The 24,426-nt window shown below is 38.3% G+C and overlaps 1 protein-coding gene across 2 annotated transcripts in view; it reads right to left on the minus strand.

Annotated features, from left to right (window-relative positions):
- Positions 1-894: 894 nt before the first annotated feature.
- The window catches only part of VPS13A (vacuolar protein sorting 13 homolog A), a 222,156-nt gene continuing 198,624 nt past the window's right edge, over positions 895-24,426 (minus strand). Inside the window, exons 70-73 of one of the 2 annotated variants that reach the window (XM_019517426.1) lie at positions 12,257-12,342; positions 11,501-11,624; positions 7,629-7,703; positions 895-3,761 (exon numbers count right to left, since the gene is read on the minus strand). In XM_019517426.1, coding sequence (XP_019372971.1) covers positions 3,711-3,761; positions 7,629-7,703; positions 11,501-11,624; positions 12,257-12,342 — 336 coding nt within the window. In that variant the 3' untranslated portion in view covers positions 895-3,710. Of the gene's footprint in view, positions 3,762-7,628; positions 7,704-11,500; positions 11,625-12,256; positions 12,343-23,807; positions 24,370-24,426 lie in introns of those variants that run through there. The other variant, XM_019517427.1, reaches the window with a different exon arrangement.

A 24,426-nucleotide genomic window follows, 5' to 3' on the forward strand; every position in this document is an offset into this window, starting at 1 on the left:
GCTACTGCCATTTTGGAAATAGAAAAAGAAAGGGGCGAAAAATATAAGACTATACCAGAATGTAGGTAGGTCTTAAAATCTTACATCTAATTTTTGATGGACTCTGAGACCAAGTACTATACTACTCTCCCTTCAATTAAAGTCTCCTAGAAAAACTTGACTACTTAGTAAACAAAGATTAAGACTAAGGACTGATTCTGGTTTCACTTAGGCCCCTGCCACAAGTGCAGGTGAAGGTGTATTAGGTTCCAATGCATAATCCACACAATTGCACATCATGATCCTGGGCTCATCCTGCACCACCAAGTTGCAAACCCTGTGGCTGGGATCCCTCTCAACTGACAGGGCTCCATGGGAGCACACCACGTGTTCCTGTGGTTAGGAGGCCCATCAGATGATCCATGCTCCAGCCACAAGGGTCTGTGATGCAGCCCATAACAACTGACAGGGCTGCACCCGGCCAAACGTTCTATTCATGGCATGATAGGAACCAGCCACACATTTTTACGGAGTAACTTAGTGGCTTACTCCTTGTTTTATGACCATATTAACTACTTTTGTGTGTGGCTGGGTCTCAACTTAAGACATGATTACCTGGTTAACCATATCTTAGGTGCAACATGTGGCAAGGGCCTTAGATGCACACAATTCCTTGAAGGCAATGGAAGTGAGCCTTTCACCTCTAGAAACACACCTTAACTAAACTCATACCGTAACCTGAAGACTCTGTGCGATTGCACAGACAAAAAAAAAAAAAAAAAAAATCTATTAAGACTGCAATGCCAAAATGGAAACAAAACCAACTCTCTCAAAAGGAACATACTCCAAGCTGCATTAATATCTGGTTTTATTTATATTTCTGAAGGTTGGGAAAAAAATTTAGAGAACACTTAATGAAATTCTGCCATTTTATAGAAAAGAAAGTAGATATTATCACTTAAAATGTTTTACTTACGTTTCTTGCATATTTTATAGCGCTCATTCATTTGCATATCAAAATTGGTATTTAACAAAACTATTAAAGTATCTGAACTTTTTTTTTTTTTTTTTTTTTTTTTTTTTTTAACTTTTGGTCTATTGGAGCTTCTGTTACCCATACATCTATTTGTAGTGGAATAAAAACATACTTTTTTTTTCTTTGGAGGTTGAATAACATTATGGTGGTCCAGGATATTACATAATTGTAAGACTGCTCCACAGTGGCTGATTAGTCAAGATACCGTACAAGTCCCAGGTTACAGAGGCATACCCAGGTTTATCTGGTGCTAAGAACTGGGAGTTCTAGAAAACCATGGTGTGGTAGGATCCTGCTATGTGGCTCTGAAACCAGGATATGGCCTTCAAATGACTTTTTGAAAACTTCTGGTGATTTAAGACTCTTTCCAGGTTCCTTGACCACTCTGAGGAAGATTCTGTGTGGGTGTATGCAATCAAAAAAATTTAAAATTTCTACCAATATAACAAAGAATGGGAAAAAATAGTAATTCTCTAAACTAAGAGCTTAAGCCTGTGCTTAATATACCTATATAGCCTTGAAGGATGTATTTTAAACACCCAGCATTAAAATTATTCAATAAATATCAAGGAAGCATTGATGTACTCAAAGAATGTGTTAGTTGATTAGTCTGAATACCGGATTTGGAAAGAGTTACTTTGTCAGGAGAGTAAATGCAAGCAAACAAAGTCTGGAGATAAACCAGAAAAAGGCTTCAACAGAGAACAGGAATATACAGAATAGGAATATACAAAATTCTGAGAGAAGCCAAATGGAGACATTTCAGGAGCAGATGTGCAGTAAAATGATTATGAAGAGATTGCTGATCTAGCTGGATTGAAGATAAAGAAATGTTATGGGTAAAAAATAGGCATCCAGAAACATTGTTCCATCTGATATTCAGGTAGAACTGAGGAAGTCATGTAAGGCAACACTCAATTAGTTTGGCAACTATAATTTGAACAAATGCTCTTGGGGTAAATTTCTTATGCTACAAAGCAATATGTAGGCATGGAGTAACACAATCTCTGTCAGTTTGGAACTTGCTTATAATCTCTTGATTCAATTTACATTCAATATAGCAAAGAATAAATGTTCTGGGGAAAAATTACAATATAGCAATATATTTGGTAACCAGATGAAAGGTTACACAACACAGCAGGCAAGACTTAGTATGAATTAAATAAATACAACTGCAGTTTGGCATGCCAGTTACTTTAGCTTTTACAACAAAGCAACATTTTGGATCACCCAGCACCACCAGTAATTTCAGGAGGAATAGCTCTGCAGTCCACTAGCTTTACATAGTCCAAACAATGGTTTGGAAAGAATATTATTTTGGCAGTAGATACTTACTACATGCATCAGACATTCTAGTGTTCAAAATCTGGATTAAGCAATATGTTCATATACCACAGTTCCTCTTAACCTTTTATATCAACTGACCCCTACATTTTATTTTTTAAGTCACCCTCAAACATTACTACAAATACATTATGAAAACAAATTAAATAATATGACATCACCACAGGCTCTCTTTAATAATGTCCTGCTGCCTCATATTTATTCCAACTGAATACGAAATATTTAACAGAAACCATTTAATTAGTTGCATTAAGGCTGAAGACAGCAAATGTGAAGAAGTAATTACTATTACCTTTGTAAATTATTTTAATAGAAATACGATTTTAACATAAAATCTGATTGGCTCTCTAGTCTTCTGGAATTTACTAGGTTTCTTTTTATGAGCTACTGCATAATCCAAGGGATAGTTAGACATGAAACAGTGCTCTTAGAACTCAGTGACACCCGCTGGTATTTCTGTTGCAAGTCCATTGATAATCTGATGTAGTTAAAGTAAAGGGCATACTTCTAACATTATTGCACAGATTTAGCCTCTCTCTCCTCTCCAGATCATCATCTCTGTTGGTCAACTAACATGCAATTTTCTATGACTAGCAAGATGTGGGTTTATGAGGCAATTTGCTAATCTGAGTAGCATATAAAAATCTTTACTCTAAAAGTGGTACTATATTTTAAATTTATCACCAACTGTTCATTTATATACAAAAAGTAAAGAAAATAATTCCATTATATTTATTAATAAAAAGCTTCTCTAGAATTAAATATCTAAATTGCACACTTCTGGTCAGCACTGTCATTCTTAATTTTCTTTTTGCTGAAGGACTGGTGCTGGATAAGTCCATCTGTTCCCTGATAAGGTCATCTGAATGTCAATAAATGTTAATACAGCAGAGTGGCTGAAATCTGTATGAAAATTGGACGGAGAACTAGACTTTTATTTTGGGAATCTGATCACCACCAGAAGATAGTGTTCCACATAAAATCATAAGGATTGTTCCAGAGCTCAGATACTATAGCAGACGTGAAAGAATCAAAGGTAAAACACCTCCACTATACAGTGTATTTTTAAAGAATCACATACTTTGAACTCATATGTACAAAAGCCCCAACAAGCCAAAATTTGGTAGAAACTTTTTTGATCACTAGAATTACCTGACAGTAACTGTTTATGCAAGTAAAACTTGATTACAATAATATATTATATTGGCAAACTGAAGCTATTATAGTAAAATTGTTATAATTCCCCCACTTTCTTTTTGCTGATAATCAATTTCACATGTTATACAGGAATTAAAAGGTAACAGCCAGAACTGCCTTTCAGATTGTCCAAATCTGGACGATTCTTGGAGTATTACAATTTTGGATGATTCTCTCTCACTTCTTCCAATTTAGAAAGGATCCACTGTGGAAGTAAAACGGAGAAAAAATTGTTAGTAAAAGCTGTACAGTGCAATAGAAAATTTCACTGAGTCAAATATTTCACTGCTTGATCACTGCTCCTAATCAGGATAACAACACAACACAAGGTTTAGAGAGTCTATAATATTACTTCTTGCCTCAGAACTGAAACGCCTTAAAATTCAAACTCAAATTTCTTACATGGCAACGTACTGGAAACTGCTAAATCATCTGGCTAGGCCAAGAATCCAGCTCTCTAATCTGCAGTTGTATGAACAATGATATTCATTACTATTGTGTAAAACAGCAGAGATTCCCACAAATCTGAGAGAAAAATCATTATTACTATTTCATGGTATCCAAATAGGTCCTACAAATCACAGATGACAGAATGACACAGTTCCCGTCACCAAAGTGTTGTAATTTAAGTTTTAGATGCAACAGAAAAGAATGTGGAATGCAAGGATAAGGACAGGATCAGACAAGCTTGAGATTCCTGCAATATGATAATATGGCTATTTCATTTAAATACACTAACATCTTAAGGTAATATGCATTTATACATATCTACATATAGTAAAATAAATGTACAAGCAAGTCAACGAATACACTGAACATTGACTTCTCCTACAAATAAGTTTTACGTAGATAGAAAGGGTAGTGGCTTGGATGACTGGTTTTGGGGAGGGCAGTCCATCGTCAGTAATCAACGTGAAAGGGCAAAATCCTTGTAAGAGGCACAAATGGCAGACTGAGGGTGATGAAACTAAAGGTGAAAAACACATCATTTTTGTTGCAGGATTAGCTCTGCCAGGGTGGGTCTTGGCACAGTTGATCTGACTGATCAGCAAAAAGCACGTCACCACTGTCTGCAGGGCGAGGACCCTGTCACTTCCAGGGCGTCAGGGGACCTGCCTCTGTGGGACAATGGCCCTGGAAGCCATGCCCTGACCCAGGGCATAGCAGCTTGAAAACACACTCTGGGAATCTGGCTGGAAAATATTAGCAGCCCCAGGCTGCCTACACTCTCCCACCATAAAGTGACAGACATAGGCTGTGAGAAGGTGGCACAAACTATTAACACAAATTGTTGTACCCACAAATCTGAGCATGTGTGGCACTACAAAGTGCACAGATGCAAGTTAGCTTGGATTTTGTGCCACCATACAAAATTTTTATTGTGGCACGAAGGTGACTACTTGCAGCTCAAGTCAGATAAACAAACAAGTCTAGGAGTTTTGCAGCCATTGCATGTAAGAGAAGAGCCAGTCAACATTATAGAGAAATGTCCCTAGTGGAGGATATGAACAATCTTTATTTTTTAAATTCAATTCTGTGTTTGAAAGACGTTATTTATTTCCCATTAACTTTTTCAAGGATTGTGTGTATGCATTCTCACTGGAATATGGTACCCCTAGCACTGAGTTGCAGCATGGCACTGTAAAATGCCCAAGTGCTTCAGTCTCTTTTCCCTAATCACAAAACACTGATGTAACATTTGTAAGGGTGGGTAGCTAGTGTCACACTGGTAACCTCTCCCTCCTAGAGAGAGGTTGTCATGCGGTTTGGGTACTATACCAGTACTTCAAACCTGAGCTGAAAAACTTTTTTCAGAAGACAGCATTACACAGGGTTGTGTGATGCAGACAAATGTCTGCTAGGAACTAAACATTTCCACCACTTTTATTTTTACTCTTTACCAAAAACTGTTTTAATTGTAGTTTCTATGGATGAAAGACCAACATATTAAAACCCCTCATAATTTAACTTGCTTTTCTATATTATTAACTTCTCATTGTCCATACTGCCAAATCAGTAATCTGACAGAATGCAAGGCAGTTTCTTTTCTAGTCTAAGTAATGAGATGTTTGTGCTTCTTTCTGAAAGATGTGCACCAAGTGATTTGTTGTTGATTTCTATTGGGTTAGGTGTTATAAAGAATAACTGAATTATGAACAAAAATAGAAGCTTCATTATAAATTGGTTCCAATCAAACAGCTAACTGTAAACACAACTATAAGAAACTATGTGTAATGACACATGAATAGTGTCCTGCATTTTCAGTTATTTAAAAAAAATCCAGGAATTTTTTGGGGTTTATCTTTCAAACATAAAAACCAAATTGAAATAGGGGTAAAAGAAAAGAAAAGAAAAAAAATGGTTTAAATCTGGGAAAATAATGAATACGTTCCCACAGCAGTGAGGGAGGGAGGGAGTAAGGCTGGGACTAGGGTAGGGACGGGGCGCAGCCCGATGGCCATTCCTGGGGCTCTAGCAGGGAGCAAAGTGGAGGAATCTGTCAGTGGGTGCAGCCGCGGGATGGGGGGCAGGGCATGGCTCTTGCCATTAAGCGCACCCCGGTAAGGCTGCAGGCTGGGGGGCTGTGTCAGGCTCTTCGTGGGGGGGTGTGCCCCCAGATCTGCACTTGGGACGATCACCCATTGCAGCCCCCTAGCCCACAGCTGCCCTGGGGTGCGCATAGCAGCAAAAGCCATACCCCCACCCTCCCTTGCCCCCCTGCACCCACTTACAGTTCCCTCTGAAGCTGGTGTTGGCTGTTCCCAGGGCCGCTGCAGCAGGAACTGGGGGGACTGGAAATAAGTGGAGACCCAGGGGCACAATGCAGCTTGTACTCGCTCACCCCAGCCCCAGAAGCAGCAGATCCCAGCAGCCTGCAGCTTCGGGGCAGTGCCATTGTCCCCACTCACCTCAGCCTGATGCAGCGGCCTCAGGAGCAGCTGACACCACCTGCCTGCATTATGCCATGATGCAGCCCAGGGGCTGGCGGGAGTGGCACACGGCTGGATGCATTGTGGGGCTGGGGGAGGGACAGGACCCAACCCTGATTCTGACTTCGGCACCCCTAGGCAGTGGCTCCAGCCCCACAAGCCCGTGCAGAGCAGCCAGGTATAGTGCTGGCTGCAGGGAGCAGGGCTGGGCTCTCCCACCTGGCCCCAGTGGGCTTTGCAGCTCCTACTGCCCAGGGCAGGGTGGCAGCCAGAGCTGCCAGGGTGCAGCTGGGACCCGCCCGCCCCAAGAGCAATTCCCGTGGCCCCTCCTGTCCCGCCTGGGGTCAGAGCCAGGAGCCCTGAGCCCCCAGGTAGTGGCTCCAGGCCCCTTCCCCCAGCTTGCATGCAGCCACTGCCACCATACCCTGCTCCCCCTGTCCAGCCAGAAACCTGTACCGCAGGTAACCAGCACTTTTAGCTTACCAACACCCCTAGCCATTCCCCACTCACGCTGGTTAACAGAGATTTTACTGTACCTGGTAAAACTGAGTGAACTGAAAAAGGGTATAAATCAGTAAAAAATGAATAACTTCAATAAAAATAATAATAATAATAAACTGGAATTTATCGATTAAAAAAAAAAAATCAGTAAAAACTGAAAATGTGGAACACTATGTATGAAGGAGTATCTTAAGGGTTTTACTGATGTATTTTGATTTACTGTACAAATTAACAGACAACTATAGTTTTACTTCTGTCCATAAGACACTAACCTATTTAAATGGCGAATACTGTAATACCTTATACACAAATGATAAGGGAAATTTCAGGTTTCAAAATATCCACTATAATGATGGAAGGGAGTCATCAAGTTTGTTTAGTTAACATCCACAAAATGTTTTAGACAAGAGTGTGTTATCTGAATGCTAAGTACATTTTAAGGATATTTAAGAGTCACTATTATTTCAAACAGTGGATTTATACTCTAATTGGCAAACAACACTTATCTCATGACTTGCTCTGAAAAACACAGAATTTGAACCTGTTGTCCTTAAGATATTTCTTGTCACTATAACAAATATGAAAAAATGAAGCATTTCTTCCTTAACAGGTCAACACTAATATTAAAGTATTACATTTACCTTGGCATCCTCCGGTGTTCTAAAATTAATTATTTTTCCAAACTCTTTGGCATGAAACACAGATTTAACCCGTTCCTACAAAAGAAACAATTAATAAACTTAACTTTCAAACCTAGTGAATGAGAAAGTATGTCTGAGCAACTGGAGTTCTAAGAGATGTACTGTCCAATGCTCAATTTACCTATTGTGTGCACAGAATACTCCATAAGGTAATATGCCATAAGCTCAAATTTGGAGTCTTTCTACCACCAGTGTCCATATGACATACAAAAACCTTTAAAAAACTCCTTTTATGCACTGAAGGCATAACAAAAAATACCAACTGCGACCATTTCCTCTCAGTCACCTACAACAGCAGACTACTAGGAATGTGGGAATAGAGGACAAACCTTAAAACACACATACGTCTTGTAGAACTCCAGTTATGATGCAGGTAAGTAACAGTTCATTTTTCTTTGAGCAATAGCCTATATGCACAGTCCATTAATGTTAATTTGTAAGAAGTGAACCCAAGTAATGGAAATGGGAATCTGGGAGTCTCCAGGAGAACAGATGAGACTCGCACACGTTTGCCAATGCATCATTTCAACTTAGATGTTCCAGTTATAGCATACTGTCTTGTAAACGTGTAAATGGACCCTGTCCAATTAGCTATTTTTCACTTGTCAGAAATAGACATGTTCTTTAGCAATCTCTGGGAAAATGAGCTCCGAGTGTGTCAGCTAAGGTCAGTTTCTATTTCAGTTACCACAAAACTCACACAATAGGAAATCCAGTTTGGTAGACTATGAATAGATAGAAAGCAGTTTTTCATTCTCTTGTAATGGAGATAAATAGTTTGGGTGATGCTCCGACTGACTGGCAGGTGAATGTGTTGGTACTAATGAAATTCTGTGACTGTCTCTTAAAAGACGCTATAAAGCCAAGTAGGATTCTTAGTGTTCTGAATTCTGAATTACACAGAAAGATTTGAGAGATGCCAGTCTCATGTGCTCTTCCATCTCCCACTTGCCACTGAATCCTCAATGCTGTAGTTGTGGTGAGCTTTGGTAAGAACTAAATGAGTTGAAGAATGATGTGAAGTACTGGGAAGAAGGCTTAGGTAATGATTTTATATGGAAGTCCTCACACTATCTTCTCTGGCAATTTCTTGGTGGGTTTATCCTGTGCACTAAGGTAAAAAAAAAATGAAGGCTTAAGAATCTGTCAGAGCTCAAACTTTTCAGGGGACAGCTACAAGGGATCAGATAAAACTCTCCTGGATTTGCTTAGGAGATATACTTGCTGCCATAAAAATCTTGAAAATGCCATGCTCTTCCAAAAGGTGCCATTTCCCAAGGAAATATAAACATCACTAGAGCTGCACCAATATATTGGTGCCATATTGGATCGGCACCAATGAAAGGAAAATTAACATCATCAGCTGTCAGCTTTTTTGGCCAGTGTAGCTGATAATGTCACTGATAAATATAATATGCTCTCTCTCTGGGGCCCCTGGACGCTGTGTACGTGCACGCAGCCACATGCATTCGTGTGGCCAGGAATGCAGCTTGGCAGCGTGGAGAGCAGTGACCTGTAGGTAAGTTTGTGGAGGGGAATAGGTGTCAGGGAGAGAAAGGAGTGGGGCAGATCAAGGGCCCCACTGTGAGAGGGGGAATGGGGCAGGGGCTTGGGGCACTGCCCAGCCAAGGCAGTGAATGGGACCTGGGGCCAAGGCAGGATGGAGCAGTGGGTGGCTCATCCAGGGGATGCAGCAGGGGATGGGGAGGGGGACAGCTCCCCACATCTGCACCCCCCCCCCCAATTTGTGCATGGGTTGCTGCTCACTGTGGGCTCAGGGCTCTCCAAGCTGCTGCCTTTTCCTTGGGAGCCCCACGTGGGCTGCGCGTCTCCTGCCCACCTGGCAGCTGTGGGGGTGGTGAGTTATGCCCCCACTGCCAGGCAAGCAGGGGACATGCAGCTGACGCAGAGCCGTCAGGGCAAAGGCAGCAGAGCAGAGAGCCCTGAGCCCTCAGCAAGCAGTCTGCATCCACCCTCACTCTGCTCCATTTAAAAGCATTCCCGCACTTAAAAACGGTGGTGGTGATGCTTGAACTAAATAAAGCTCATTTGACAAGCTTTAGTTCAAGCGCCCCCTTCCACCATTTTTATGCTGATCCCCTAGATGAGCTGCCCATGGCTCTGTCCTGCTCCCTGCCCCCGTTCACTGCCTTAGCTGGGCAGCACCCCCAAGCCCCACTCCCTCCCTCACTGTGGGGGCATCAACCTGCCCCCCACCCCACACTTCTGCCCTCCCTCCCCCCAGATTTACCTGCAGGGAGCTGCTCTCCATGCTGCCTGGCTGCATTCCTGTAAACCAGTTATTGGATTGATATCAGCCAATATGGCTGGTTAATAATTGGCTGTCAGTGTTGTGACAGAAAATCTTTATCAGTGCACCCCTAAACATCACCTGCTGGCTTCACTTCCTCCCATTTATTTCAGAGACCCCAGAAGCTTAACATCCTGGAGCATAGCTTCTTATTTAGGTAAAGTAAAACAAGTTGAAACATTTATAATGAAACTGTAAGCTGGCAATTAACTAACAGGATACCTAATTAATGTAAGAAGTAGGAACTGCTAAGCTGACAAACTATGATCTTCAATCCACTTTGACCAGAAATTAGGAAGCAATGAGAAGAATCGAATGATAGTTGGCATGGTCCATCTTCTTTATTCCCTAAATATCTCAAGGTCAACAGTTTCTGCACGCTATAGCCAAAATATGCCAAAAACCTGAGCATATGGAATACTTGTGCACCAACAGTAAAACATTCATAAAGGTTATCAATACAAATTTAACTGTTTATAATATCTAAATTTGAGATGCTATTTTAATGTAATAAAAGCCTTAATCAAACAGCTAACCCCCTCACCCAAATTTAACTGCTGCCTTCACATAAGGGCACAACACTTCATACAAGCACTTATTCTGTGAACCGTTCTAGAACTGACAGTTCTTCTGAGACTATGATCCTTTTTGCTGTACATCCTATTAAGACGTACTGAGCCCCAATGTCCCTTGAAATCCAACAGACAAAATCTATGGAAAAGTAATCTCTTTTTCCTGCTCTCAAGAGAGGATTCTAGACTCTTTATCAATCAAAGGGACAGGGAATTTAGAAAAGATATTTGAATTTTTCCAAGTGAAGCCCTGATCAGGGGAGAGACTGTTGCCTTTTGGATTTCATGTGTTGAGGATTAATGAACACCCTCTCGGCAATTTTTCTAGAGGTGTGTCAGCTTATGGAAGTTGATTGGGAGATGGGATGGATGTTGGGTTAACTAGAGACCACAACAGGCTGTTCAGACTCTTTCCTCTATGAGCTGGAAGTAATTTTGTAAGGTAAGTAAGGTACTTTTCTATAATTCTTGAAAGGCTATTTTAGCAGACTGGACATGACTAGCTTGTTCTGCACAGCAAGGCCCATCACACTTGGCATGAAGGCAGCAAATAGAGAAAAGGAGAACTGTAAGAGATCTATTTAGGGTTTAAACTGTCTGGAGAGATGCTTTATTTAAATAAACCTTGTCCTCCAGGAAATAAGCGTCTGGATGGAAAAGGAGAAGAAAAGGGACTCACAGCTTACTGACTTTAAAGTCTGAGAAATTAAATACTCAGCTTTCCCAGCTCAGTCAGAGCAGAAGTTAGTTTGGACATGACAAACTGTCATGATAAGTCTTGGCCTGCTATAAATGCATCTCAGACTAGGGGAGAGCCCAGCAGCTAGAAATGAACTATTTCTCATAAAAATATTTAAATAACTTAATGATTTTAATGATAGCTAATAATGTTTTCACATTTTGTTCCACTAACCAAGCATCCATCATACCTTGGCTTCAATACGTAATCTTCTTTCATCAACAATGAATGGCTCTTTGGTAAACTCATCATAAGTATACTGCCACTCACATGTCAGTTGTCCAAATGTTCCTTTCGTCACAAACAAAACACCACTAGCAAAAATAAAGTACGACAAATAATTACAAAAAAATCTATATAGAAAAGGTTAATTTTTTTTCAAGAAATTAGGATCTAAATGCTGGTTGCAGTGAAGCCGTTTGTTATTTCAAGTAGTTTCCCTCAAGCTATCTGCAATATACATAAGGCATAGTTTTGGAGATCAAGTTCTTCAGTTTCACGTACTTATTTATAACACAAACCATGTCTTCTACGATAAACCTGGAACTTTATGCCTCTAAAGAAAACTCTTCTGCATTATTCTTTTTCGTGCAATGTGCTGTATAACTGTTAATTGCTGAGTCCACACACAGCTGCCCTGATTCAGTCTGATAAAATGACCATCTGTCTCAGCTATGAAAAATATGAAATCAAACACATCTTTCTCCCCTGGATTAGAGAAACTATATAAGGCAGAGAATAATGCATTCTGTGCCAGACAGAACAATGAATGAGGTAAGTAACAGGATACTAAATTCATTTTGTCCATATTGGATATACACATATTCATATCCACACACATGCCAACCCTTAATTAACCATGGAATAAGTACAGTTGCTTATCCTATTAACAATAAAGTTGCAATGGTTTATTAGTACATTTTTACTGAGAGAGGAAAATCTTTACCTTTTCGTTACCATTAACAAATCTGTAGCATTCACCATTGCGTGTGCAATATATTTGAGCTTTGCAAATCTTCCATTTTCAATTTTCTAAGAGAAAGAGAAAAAAAAAGTTCTGTAGCTTCCCATATATTAATTGATATAGTTTTTTCATTTTGTCTACTCAAAAATTATCTAAATCATGTTCATTTTAACCAATCACATTAATTCAACCTTTTTCCTAAGCAGAATAAAACTACTCACAACACAAAAGAAACAAATCAGTATACAGCTAACAGGGTTATGACACCTTATATATGTCATAAAGACTTGATCTTTAGAAAATTTTATATGAAGTTGACTGTTGTTAATACAGTAACTCAAATCTGACTTTTCCTTATCATGAATGATGAATGGCTTGGCAAGTGCTAAAACAAATCAAAATAGAATTCTAAACTCAAATTTCTTCATATTTACAGTACATTCCAGTCTGGGTAGATCAATACAGCTGAATTTCTTATCAAGAAATAGGTTTAAAATAACTAATCAGAAGGACTCTGTTTCCCACCTTTAATTAGGACCAACCTAATTACCGTAACACATTTGAATCACTGTTTCATTTAAGAGTTCTGTAGCTTCTAAATAATAAAACTGTATCTATAGAATGTATTTTAAATTCTAAATATTACTCTACATAGACAATACTCTAAAGATCTAAATCTTATCATTAAATGCTACATCTATAGGATGAGATGTACAGTCAAACATAGCCTAGTTACTGAAGGTCATGTGATGGACAGTATGTTTCTATCTCATTTATTCAATTTCCAAACTTCTTTATAATAGATTCCACAAATACTATAGATGCATCTTTTCATTATTCACAAGTTAATTTTAATTAAATTAGTTACAATCAAACTCTTCAATTCCAAGTGTTGAGACCCTCTAATCCTAATTTTACTTAACAGACATAGGAGTTTCAGAGAAATGAGAAATTATCCAGAATTCAGAAACAGGTTTCTCTTTCAGCTTCAACTGTTACACAGCTCCTTTACTTGTGATGACTCTTGATATTTCAAGAGCATTCTAACGTATCCTAAGACATCCTAACATCCTAAGACATTTCCTTTCATTTGGATCCTGTTATGCTGAGAAGAGGACAGAAGCCATTTCTCTTTTATCAATAAACACTTTGTAAATACATAAGAAAGTTCTACATATTTTAGTTAATAGCTTTATTTTCCATAAACTAAAGAACTCGTTATCCATAAATAAACAGAGCTTGAAATAAGAGACCTGGTATTTAAGCTTCCAAAAACTTGTGCATCTCATAACTCAGTTCTCTCTTAAATTACCACTAACTATTGGTTATTAATCATTGTACACATTAATACAATAAAAAAATGATACCAGCAAATTCTATTACAAGTTAACAGAATTGCACTCTGTGTGACTTAAGGATTTTATTCTTTGCTATACAATAGTTTTGTACAGAAAAAAAAAAAGCAATGTAACAAGACAAAAAAAAACCACATAAGGACATTATATCGGTGCATAAGCACTACTACAGTTTAGGTTAAGCAGCTCTTTCTGTTTACAGTTTGACTCTTTCTAAGCAAGTGCTCTAACATCTGCACAATTAGTCAGATTGCCCTGAAATTTGTTCATGAAGGTATAGGGTATGAACAACGATCCAAATGTAGGATCATTTAAAACAAGAGGTAACCAAAATACAGTCTTCAAATTACAAAGAAGCCAAATGAAACCAAACCAACCCTCCCCATAATATTTTCATAAGTTTCTTTTGCACAGGCTTGAAGCTCATATCATTGACTCTTCTGTCCCCACTAAAAACTCGGCTATTCCCGTAATAGGATGTAACCTAGCATATGCTGACTGGTATCTTAACTCTTCCTTCGTTAATGTTCAGGGTTTTGAGTTTCACTGAACTCAAAATTCTGGAGGAGAAGGAAACATCCCAGAACAGCCTCAAATCTGCATTAATTTATCCGTGATATGCAAGTAAAATGTTAAGAACCTTTGGGTTCCATTAAACCACCAGTTTTATTACACTGGTTTAGAACTGTAGTGATTAACAACATGACTATCAAATCTCACTAGAAAAATACAAAGACAGCTCCCTAAATAAAAGGGATGTAATGTTTGCTTGTTCCTGTTAGTTTCCAGTTTCCCATACAAAATACCAGTTATTTTATTCAGCTACTCTCCATACCTGCAACTAAGGACTGGACACAAAGCAAAAATTAAAACATACCTTAGATTAAGAAAATAAAATAACGATCCCTTATAGTCAAAAATTCTCTCTGGTGGAACCTTGGTCCACAGAATTGAATGGCAGAACTCCTACAGACTTTTTTGGGGAGAGAATTTCATCCTTATGTTTATAATTCTATTTTTCCCCAAACAAAACTGAATTATTCATGTATAAAGATTTGAACTTTCATATTTTAGTCTACAGTATAGCAGCATTGCTCAAGGAACCACTTTTATAAACTTGTTAGAAAAACCATAGTTCTTACTAATTTCCTGGTGAGAATGCCATATTTAAACACTAAGGACCAATGGTTAATTTACATAAATGCATACCTCCAAGAACAAAAATGCTTAAAACTACTAGTCATACTGATTCAAACCTGTTATAAATGATTCTACCAATAAAAAGTGGAAAAAACTATTAGCAGAGCAAATCTAGTAAAATTAATCAAATTGAATCTATTGAATGATGTGATATTTAAAAGCCCATTTTACATTATTCAGCTAAAAGTAGACTATGAACTTCCTATGAACCATTTAACTATGACCAAATACGTTTTCAGTGGTGAAAGGTTCAGAACAGTCAGTGATGATTTCTTTAAAGATAACGAATGGATGCAGACCAAAACTAGAAACAGTAGGTTTTTCAAGTATTGTGTAAACACCCAATATTCCAGGAAAATAAATTCTCTGTAAATATTAAGGTTTTATTACCCCATTCATTTTAGCAAATGTTTAAGTGTTCACCAAACTGATGTAAAAAAGACAGACTAAATTATCTTTGAAACAAACCCCAGAACAACTAGGCACACAAACCAAATCCATAAATTCTACATGTAGTGCAGTAGACGTTGTGGATAAGTGGAATATGCACATTTCCTGGAAAGGTGAGAGGTTTCACCATATTTTTGCATTTGGAGAGCCATTAAACAAGTCATACCTATTGCCACCCAGTGCATCTGCACATGCAGTTTCTGGCAGGACAATATATACGGTAGCTCAGCTGGATAATTAAAAATATGCATATTCACCCCAACACATCTCTGTCTCCATTGTTTTGGAGAACATGAAACCTGTCCATAGATTTGGAAGCTGCACACAATGGAAAGATAACACTGAATGTATATTCCCACTTTATGATTCTTCTATAATGCACTGCTTTCCTGGAAACTGCAAATGGTATGCAAGATGTTCAAACAAAATGATGTTTAAAGATTTCAAAGGTAAAAGGATAATTTTTAACTGCGGTAAAATGTAACAAGCTTAAAGAAGACTGCAAAAAATTAAAAACAACAATCATAAATATTATGTCATATTTCTTCACATGTAGCTGAAAAATGCATGCTAACCGAATGGACGGGCAAGTACTATACCAGACAATTTTCTGTTGGCCACTTTCCACTGTCACTCATCCCTAACAGGTTAATGCTCCCAGTTATAGAACCTGAGGGGAAAACCTGCTGGAGATTCCAAAAATAAAACCTGCCCTTCAACGGGCAGATCCAGGAGGGAGGCAGTGGAAGAGCAGCCACCCCTGTTGGTGGTTGCACTTAGAGAGGTCCTGAAGCTCACCAGCATGTCAGAAGTTCTTACTGGAGTTCCATACATGCCGGGAGCATACATGCTTTCTGATATCACCAGCTGAGCACCTCCTAGAGTTTCTGCTTTTGCATGGCTCTGAAGCCCAGGATGCAAGTACTACTGCCATTTGCCCTCCTCCTCTTTGCTGAATTCAATGGCAGAGGAAAAAAAGGGGAATCAAGTGGCCATAGTCACGGTGCTCTGGCCCTCACTGAGTATGCTCCAGAAACTGCACAGCACAGCCAAAGGAGGGTGCCATCACTCTGCTGCATTTCCTTAGGTGCACCCTCTGTCCTTCAGCTCAGGCCACCAGGCCACCAGAAGAGTTGTTCAGAACTTCCATAAATTCTCTACCAATCCATTTTTTAGCATTAAGACAACCTGACTTCATATAAATAAATAAATAATCTTCAAGTAACTTTATGTCCAAGTCTGCCTTTAGAATATTTTCAAATTATTAACTGTATCCCAGTCACGGGGAGGACTGAAGGAGGAAAGAAAGTGTTAAGAGAAAGAAAACCGTCAGGTAAGAAGCATTTCACTGCTGCAAAGCATGCTCTCCTAATTCATCATAAATGAGAACTAGAGAGCAGCAGTGATTCATAAAAGCAGGAGTAAGGATAAGAATTAGAAGTTCCTAAGCAAAAGCTTGGGCTACAGCTTTGTATAGAGGGGGGAAAAACAACTTTGTAACTTAAAGAATTCTTTGGGAACCAACTAGTAACCTTCCTACTGAAGGATGCCTTTGCAAAGTGCTTTCATTCTTCTGTAAAGAGTCCTCTTAGGAGGTTCATGCCTCAGCTGAGGTGCATTTTTCCCCACAGTGGCATTAGATTGCCTGACTCCTTTACAAACAGATTCCCAGGTGCCTAGCACAACTTCTGGTTTGGAATTTTAATAAATTGCTTTCAGTAATATTGAGTGCTTAGGGCCCTGGCATATTTGACATCAAGGGATAGACCAAGTAAAACTGGTATGTGTACTCCACCGGGAATGATAAATTTATGGCACAACTATCCAGTATGGTACTAAGGAGAAAAACAAAATGATGGCAGAACAATTTCCCAAGACCTGTGATGAGGATTCCCTTTGGAGAATGGGAAGAAGCATCTGGAGCGATAAGACTTTTCTCCTCCTCCGTAACGGCAACAGCGTAGTTCTTATCTCAATAAAGGAAAGCTAACTTGCAACTCTTTATTTACAGGAAAATGGAAAGTAGTAAGGTGAGACACCAGCTCGTCTCTTCTATTATTCTGATTTTTGACACCTGATAACATTTGGATGGATAACCTAAAATACCTGCCTAAACACCCCACCTAGTGCTGTTAGTTCCATTTCGGTGGTACTTGGCTACAGTATTTCATTCAACTATCCTGGACTAAAGCTTTAATATAACTGGAAAAAACAGAACTTTGTGCTTATTATTACTATTGGATTACAATAACATCCAGAACCTCATTGATCACTGCAAGGCACAGTACAAACTAAGAATCAGAGAACTTCCACGAGAAATAAAGTTCAAATGTCTATAAATGAAACTTTCAATTGAGTTTTGCCTGGACACGAAAAGGTATCAATTAATTTAATGGTGAATTGCTGAACAGCATTCCTTGTCCAATGTCTAGGATATTAGCTGTAAGTTACTCAAGTCTGATTGGAGAGAACTAGCTTCCAAGTGCTTTGGTGTTTTCTGCAGTTTCCTTGGGTACCTGAAGTGCCTACTGGACCAGCACTAGAGTAGGAAAAGAATGAGAGTTCCTTCTTTCTGTATCCCTTAAGTAAAATGTATTGATAAGCAGCAGAAACTTCTTTGCCCAGGACACTATTTATATTTCCAGATTTTAAACTATGGTTAACTTTATATATACATTTCTAATGGGAAATAAAAGAAACTTCCCCTGTGACCTGTGCTGTGGTTTCCTGCACCTTCTTCTGAAGTAACTGGTGTTGGCTTCTATCGTAGACAAGGCACCGAACTAAAACGACAAATGTCCTGAGTCTGTATGTCCACGGCCACCAATATGGCTGTCAATAAGAAATCTATTCTCTCTGTTCTGCAAGGGTCACTTCCATTGGAAGCATACAAAGGTATATATTGAATTAGATGTTAACTTTTTTTTTTGCATTTATTTTCAGGTGTGATTAAGGAATGAAATGTTATTTTGCTTTGGGGCATTGAGGGGAGGTTGCCTGTCCTCAGGAAGAAAAGCTGTGGGACAATTTTAAGAACCCCCACCCAAGGAACTGATTTGATGTATGGTACCCACTATGCTAGCCACTGGAAGTAACTGCCGATGTAAGAGCTATGCCAGGAAATGACTAGTTTAAGAGATTCTGGATCGTTTTAAATGTTTGCTAAGGTGGTACAATTATAGCCAGCTCATGCCACTCATTTCTCTCCATTATTTTCAGAAGATTTTTGATTTTGAACAATCTGTTGCAATAAATCTTTCCCGGCAGCTTGGAAGTCATGAATGAGTTTCTTTTTGATACCAGGACACTTGGCATATTATTTGTGAATGGAAATACCCGTGTAAATGGTGTCCGGGGCCTTGCTGTGACTACACACAGATCCTCCTTATGATGCTAGGTATGTAGAATAGAGAAATGTAGTTAGCTATGTTAGTATAAAGTCAGGTAGAAGGCAGGGTAGATTTGCTGTGTATGTAAGCTTGTGTAGAGCAGTGGTTTCCAAAGTGGGGTGCACAAGACTATCCATTGGGGTGCAGGAAGAAAATATTAGAACTTCTATTTATATTTATTTTTTATCTAAAAAAAAGAAAGAAATTAAGCTTTACTAATATTTAATATACGAATTGACACTGGCACCCTCACTTGGTCCATATGTCAGACAGGCATATGTCACGTACAATACACTAGTATATGTATATAATTTATAAATAAATAAATATACATATATTGGGGGTGCGTGCTCAAAAATTTTTTACTGATAGGGGTGCGCGATCAAAAAGTTTGGAGACCACTGGTGTACAGAACAAGCTTTTGTGAGCTCACTTAATCAGATGCTCAGAAAGGATGTATCGAAAGCAGAACATAAGAAGAGAGAAATGAAAATATAAAATGCAAAGGGAGAGGGGAGGGTAGAAGGAAAAAGACAACCAGTGTTGAGTGAAAAACAAACAAGCAGTAATCCCATAAGAACAAGGGGTGCACCTGCATGTGCCCTTTACTGTGGAGCTGACTAATTAGCTCTGCAGTAAAGTATCAGAGTCTACACGTGCCGATATTAGGGCACAGTAAATTAACTCCACCAAAACACACGTGTAGACAGTGACTAGGGAATGTGGAATAATTTTTCAAAGACTTACACACAGATCTTCATCTTATGTTTGCCATACCGAAGATTTTTGGTGGTTTGGAAAAAAATAAAGAGGAGCTCAAGGTTTCCTTGAAAATGTCTGTTCCAGATTTTAACTCTGCCTGGGGAACAGCCTCTTCTTGAATATTCATGGTGTTGGAAGTGACCAATAGATTGCTATGCTGACTTTCATAATGGCATGCTGAGCTACTGATTTCTTCATTTTTCTGGAAGAGAGAGATCCTTATCTGGTATTTGAATGACAAAATCTTTCAATGAATGTTTAGTATTCATGGATGTGACATTACTTCTTTATACCCATTAACTTTTGTTCTTGCAACAAGTCACAAGAAGGATTCAACTGAGTAAAATGTCTGATGCTTTGAAATTTGTATTTAGTATCTCCTTCACTTGTGTAGTCTATAAGACCTTCTGAAAATGTGACCAGGTCTTTCATTAGTGGGGTACTGCTACACCAACCTTACTTTCCTCAAAGCCCTTTGTGATATTATATAACGTTTTGGTGTTGCACGTGCAAGACCTTTCCCTAGGTATATACTGAAGGAAAATGGCATGACATTCGGAAGCCCTTCAATTAAAGACAAGTATAGGTAAGAAATGCCTTAGTTATGGGAACAGCCTCCAAACATCCCAGGGGGACTAAAAGAACACAAGCCTGTTGTCCCAAGTTGGCTAGCAGCTAAGTAAATATTGTAGGAGTGACCAGGTAATATTCTTGTTTTACACAGTTATTTCAAACATATAAAGCGATTTCCGACTTACCCCCTGTAGTTTCACGATAGTATTTCTGTTCTAGTAATAAGTGGATCTGAAGTGTTCCTTGTGTTTTAACATGGAGCCAGCATGAGGACATTCTGAGCTCCTTTCCACGATAGGGCAAACTTCCATTTGCCCACCTGCCACTATGAAGCAGCCTGAGGCAGGACTTCACAGAAGTAACAGAATTCTCTTTGTGCTTAGATATAGTAGAAGGGATGGAGGCAGGGGAATGAAGTGGATACAGAGCCCTTCTGGGAAACACCCCTTCATTGCCCTTCTGGCAAACACTCTTTCAGAGTGGGAAAGAAAATGGAAAAAAAAGGGTTAATCCCTTGATGTTTGTTCTTGCCTTTTTGGAACTCAGGGTTTCTGAAAGTTGCATGACTTACTGAAGCATGGGACTCCTCCCCTTGAAAATGTTTGTGCTCATGGTCAAACACAACATAAAGGAGTTGCAGCTTCTTGAACTTGCCCAGCCCTACACACCTGTCTGACTTGAAGTCCCAGCTCAAGTGTCACTAGTTGAAGATTGCATGGCACCCCTGACCTTTTCCTGTCCTTGGCAGGATGCGGGTTGACAGCATCTGACAGCAGGTCCGTGGCCTTTGACAACAGAGCACTGCTTACCCCATATATACATCCTGAAAACCTTTCCAGCCCTTGGCATTCTGTCCTGATGCCTGCAGGACATCTCTGCTGCTTCAAGGGCATGCAGAAGAACTTGAGAGGTACTGTATTGGGGCGGGGGGAAATCTAAAAGGAGGTTTACAGCCCCAGTGAAAAGTTCTCACCTCTGGAAGAGAAGTGCTAGAAGGTGAAATTAAGTCACCAGGGCCCCAAAACAAATCAAGTAGTAAATAAAACGAGTGAGCCAATCTAAACTGCAAATTGGTTTCACTGCTACTGAAAGAAAATCTAGTGGCCTGAGTAAAGATCTTCACTTTCAGTTCTGGGATCTTCAGCAACAACAGTGCACTATTTCTAAATTCCTCAAGTGGAGGTACTGTACATTAGTGAAGAACGGAGAGAGAAGATGTGCAGCAGAAAATTAAAACAGGCTATTACACTATATTATTATACAAATTGATAAAATGCACTAGTTACACTCCAATGGTTTATGTAGCTTATTATTTAAGAAATATACATGCTCACACTGCAAAGAATCAGTCTTTTGAAACCCCTGAAAATTTCTGATGACTACTTCAAATGAAAGATGTATATTAGTTGAGTCCTAGCACTGCCTCTGGCCCAAATATATCTATAGACATATAGATCTAGGCAGTGTGGGAGGTGGCTGCTGCCTCCATCCATCACCACACGCTGCCTACATCTAGATGTGTGTGTATAGGTGCGCACACACACACGCACGCAACTAGACCCCTCTCTCTGTTTCTCTCTCTCTCCCCCACTGACATTTCTTCCCATAACGGCATGGAGATAGCAACTGCCGCTGAATGTCTCTCACCACTACAACACCACATTAAATGCACCTGTGGGTGGGATTCAGCCTGCAGGATGGTGACCCCAATTTATACTGATCACAGGTTTACTTCCATGCCTTCAGAAAAAAAGTTATTTGTGATGAGGCAAATCACACTCACACACATTTGCATGCATGCAAACACTTCTTTCCCCGTGTACAATAAAAATGCTTTAAAAAAAGTGCAGTGATAGTTAGAATGACACTAAAAACAGCACAACTGTAAGCAAATGATCTTCTACTCTGTATGTAATTATGTCTATTTACTAGCCAGAATATTTTCCCCAACCTTTAATTTAAATAGGAAAAACACTTTACTTTTAGGTCCAAGGACAATTTCAGAGTTGGACCATTACGCTTGTGAGATGATGGCCAAGCATAATACAAATTTAACTGAATCATCAGTCACCTGGAACCAGCCATGCAATTTTTACAGAACTACTCTGGTATGATCAAATTTAAAGCGACTACATTTCCATTTATTTAAAGTTATCCCAGTTTTTGTTATGAAACTTAAATTTGCTAGGCTGAAGGTTGACAGATGGCTTACTACAGAGAAAAGAGGAAACTGGAGTGAATACAAATATTGGCGTAATGAAACCAACTATACATATTAAAATGGAAAAGAAAAAAGTCAGATATTTGATTTAAAGTTATTGCTTAATAGCACTGACTGTAATATAGCATACTGGTAACCTTTTCAGAAAGATTAATTTAAAAGTGTTTTTCAGGATTAAAGAATGCCTACTCCTCTCACTACTTATTCAATTAAATATATCATTGTATCATTTTAAATGGATGTCTAACATATGCCTATACTTCTTTCTTCACTATCTTAAGGAAGTAATTACGTGCAATATATTCTCTAACCCATTTCACAGGACTTGCCTTAAGAATTCCAGTAACAAAAATAATCAAAGGTGCAAAGCACATCATCTTTTGCACCATCTAAAATGAGCTTTTACATTAAATTTCCTCAACCTTTTATCTAGAATTCAATGTTCATCCCTTTGCTCACTGCACAAGACTGAATACTGTGCAGCAACTTCTAAATGTAAAAGAATTGTCAATGCTATGAAAACCCCCCACCAGGTTGAGTTATTTAATTCTTCCTTCAACATTTATGCAACTGATAGGAATAACTACCATTGTTTAATGTGATAAGGTTTAAATTGGCACTAATGATGAGGTTCTTTTTGTTTTAAAGCACAGTCATTCTGCCAATATTTAACAAACCAGCTAAGTCTGTTATATAAAAAATACTAATAAACAAAGCACACTCTAGAAGCTCTTTACAATACATCTAAATTTAGCAGCATAAAACAACAACTAGGAAAAAAGTGCAGGTCAACTTGTAAGTATAGAAATGTAAATAAAGCACTTAATTTAAAAAGAAAGCTGTTATACTAAAGCATCAAAATTTCCAATATAATACTGAGAAAATGTTATCAGTGTTCTTCCATTTCTTCTAACTAGTTCAGAAATACCTTAAAGTTTTTTCATGTTACTATACAGAAAAGTGATGAGACTGATAAGACCAGTGGCATTTTCGCAAGATGTCAGTGCATTCTTACAACATTATATTTATATTCATTTAAGGAATACATATATAAGTGCACACCGATTAATTTATAGAATGTGAAAAATGAAAAATGTCAGGTAAGAATTTAGGACTAAGGTCCCTGCCACATTACATATGTTACATAATTAACTGGTTACTCATGCAGTAAATTTAGACTGGCCACATATGCAATGTAATTGTCATGCCATAAAAATATCTGTCTAGCTACAAAAAGAACCAGTCAGCTACAAAGTTGGTACTTGAAAATGTGTAACAACTCTATAGCTGGTTTCTATCAAGTTTTAATTTGAATGTGTAACAGGGCTCTTGGATGATCAACATTTTCTTCACTTTAAGATTCTAAGGAGGCAAAAACTTAAATATTTAAAAATGAAATACACTGAAGTTGCAATGAATGAAAAAAATAAAGAATGATTAATTTTTTTTAAGATTTTTTTTAGATTTATCCTTTCTAGGATAATCATGAAGATCTAACAAAATGTAGTTCTAGAAATATGAGCTATGATGTTGGAACAGAACAGATGAATCCATTTTTATATATATTTTAGACATTTATTGTTATCAAAAGAAAGGAAGACAAAATATATTTGAAATATCAAATAAATAGAATATAAAATATTCAAGAGCATTTTTAATATCAATAAGCACGGTACAACTGAGTAAGATTACACCGAACACATTTATAAGAGGCTAACAAATTGTGATCTAAATTAAATAGAAAATGTTTATGAAAATGAAAAACATTATTTAAATATACTTTATAGAAATTTATCTGGAAAAAAAAAACTAGACACACAATAGTAAACTAGAATTTGATGCAATTTACTACTGTTTTACTGTAATAAGGTTTAATCTAGAACATACTTCCTGTGTTTAACTTTTGCCACTATGCATTTTCTTTGCCTACAGTTTTGTACAATTTTAAGATACGGTTTAAAACATTCAATTTATACTTTTATAGCAATTATAGTAGTAGTAACATTTAGTATTGTAATTAAGTTGTCCAGCTAATGTGACAAAGAATATATGCATTTGTAACAGTAAGTATTATCCTAACTCATCATCATCATCACTACTACTACTATTGTGAGTGACAATCCATTCCCTGTAGGCCTGTCTTTTCTGCAAGCATGGTAAAGGAAGAGAAAAAAAAAAAAAAGCAGAAGTATTAGTTGAATT

The sequence above is a fragment of the Gavialis gangeticus genome, unplaced genomic scaffold, assembly GCF_001723915.1.
Source record: "Gavialis gangeticus isolate Ggan-Ray unplaced genomic scaffold, GavGan_comp1, whole genome shotgun sequence".
Lineage (NCBI taxonomy): Eukaryota > Metazoa > Chordata > Crocodylia > Gavialidae > Gavialis > Gavialis gangeticus.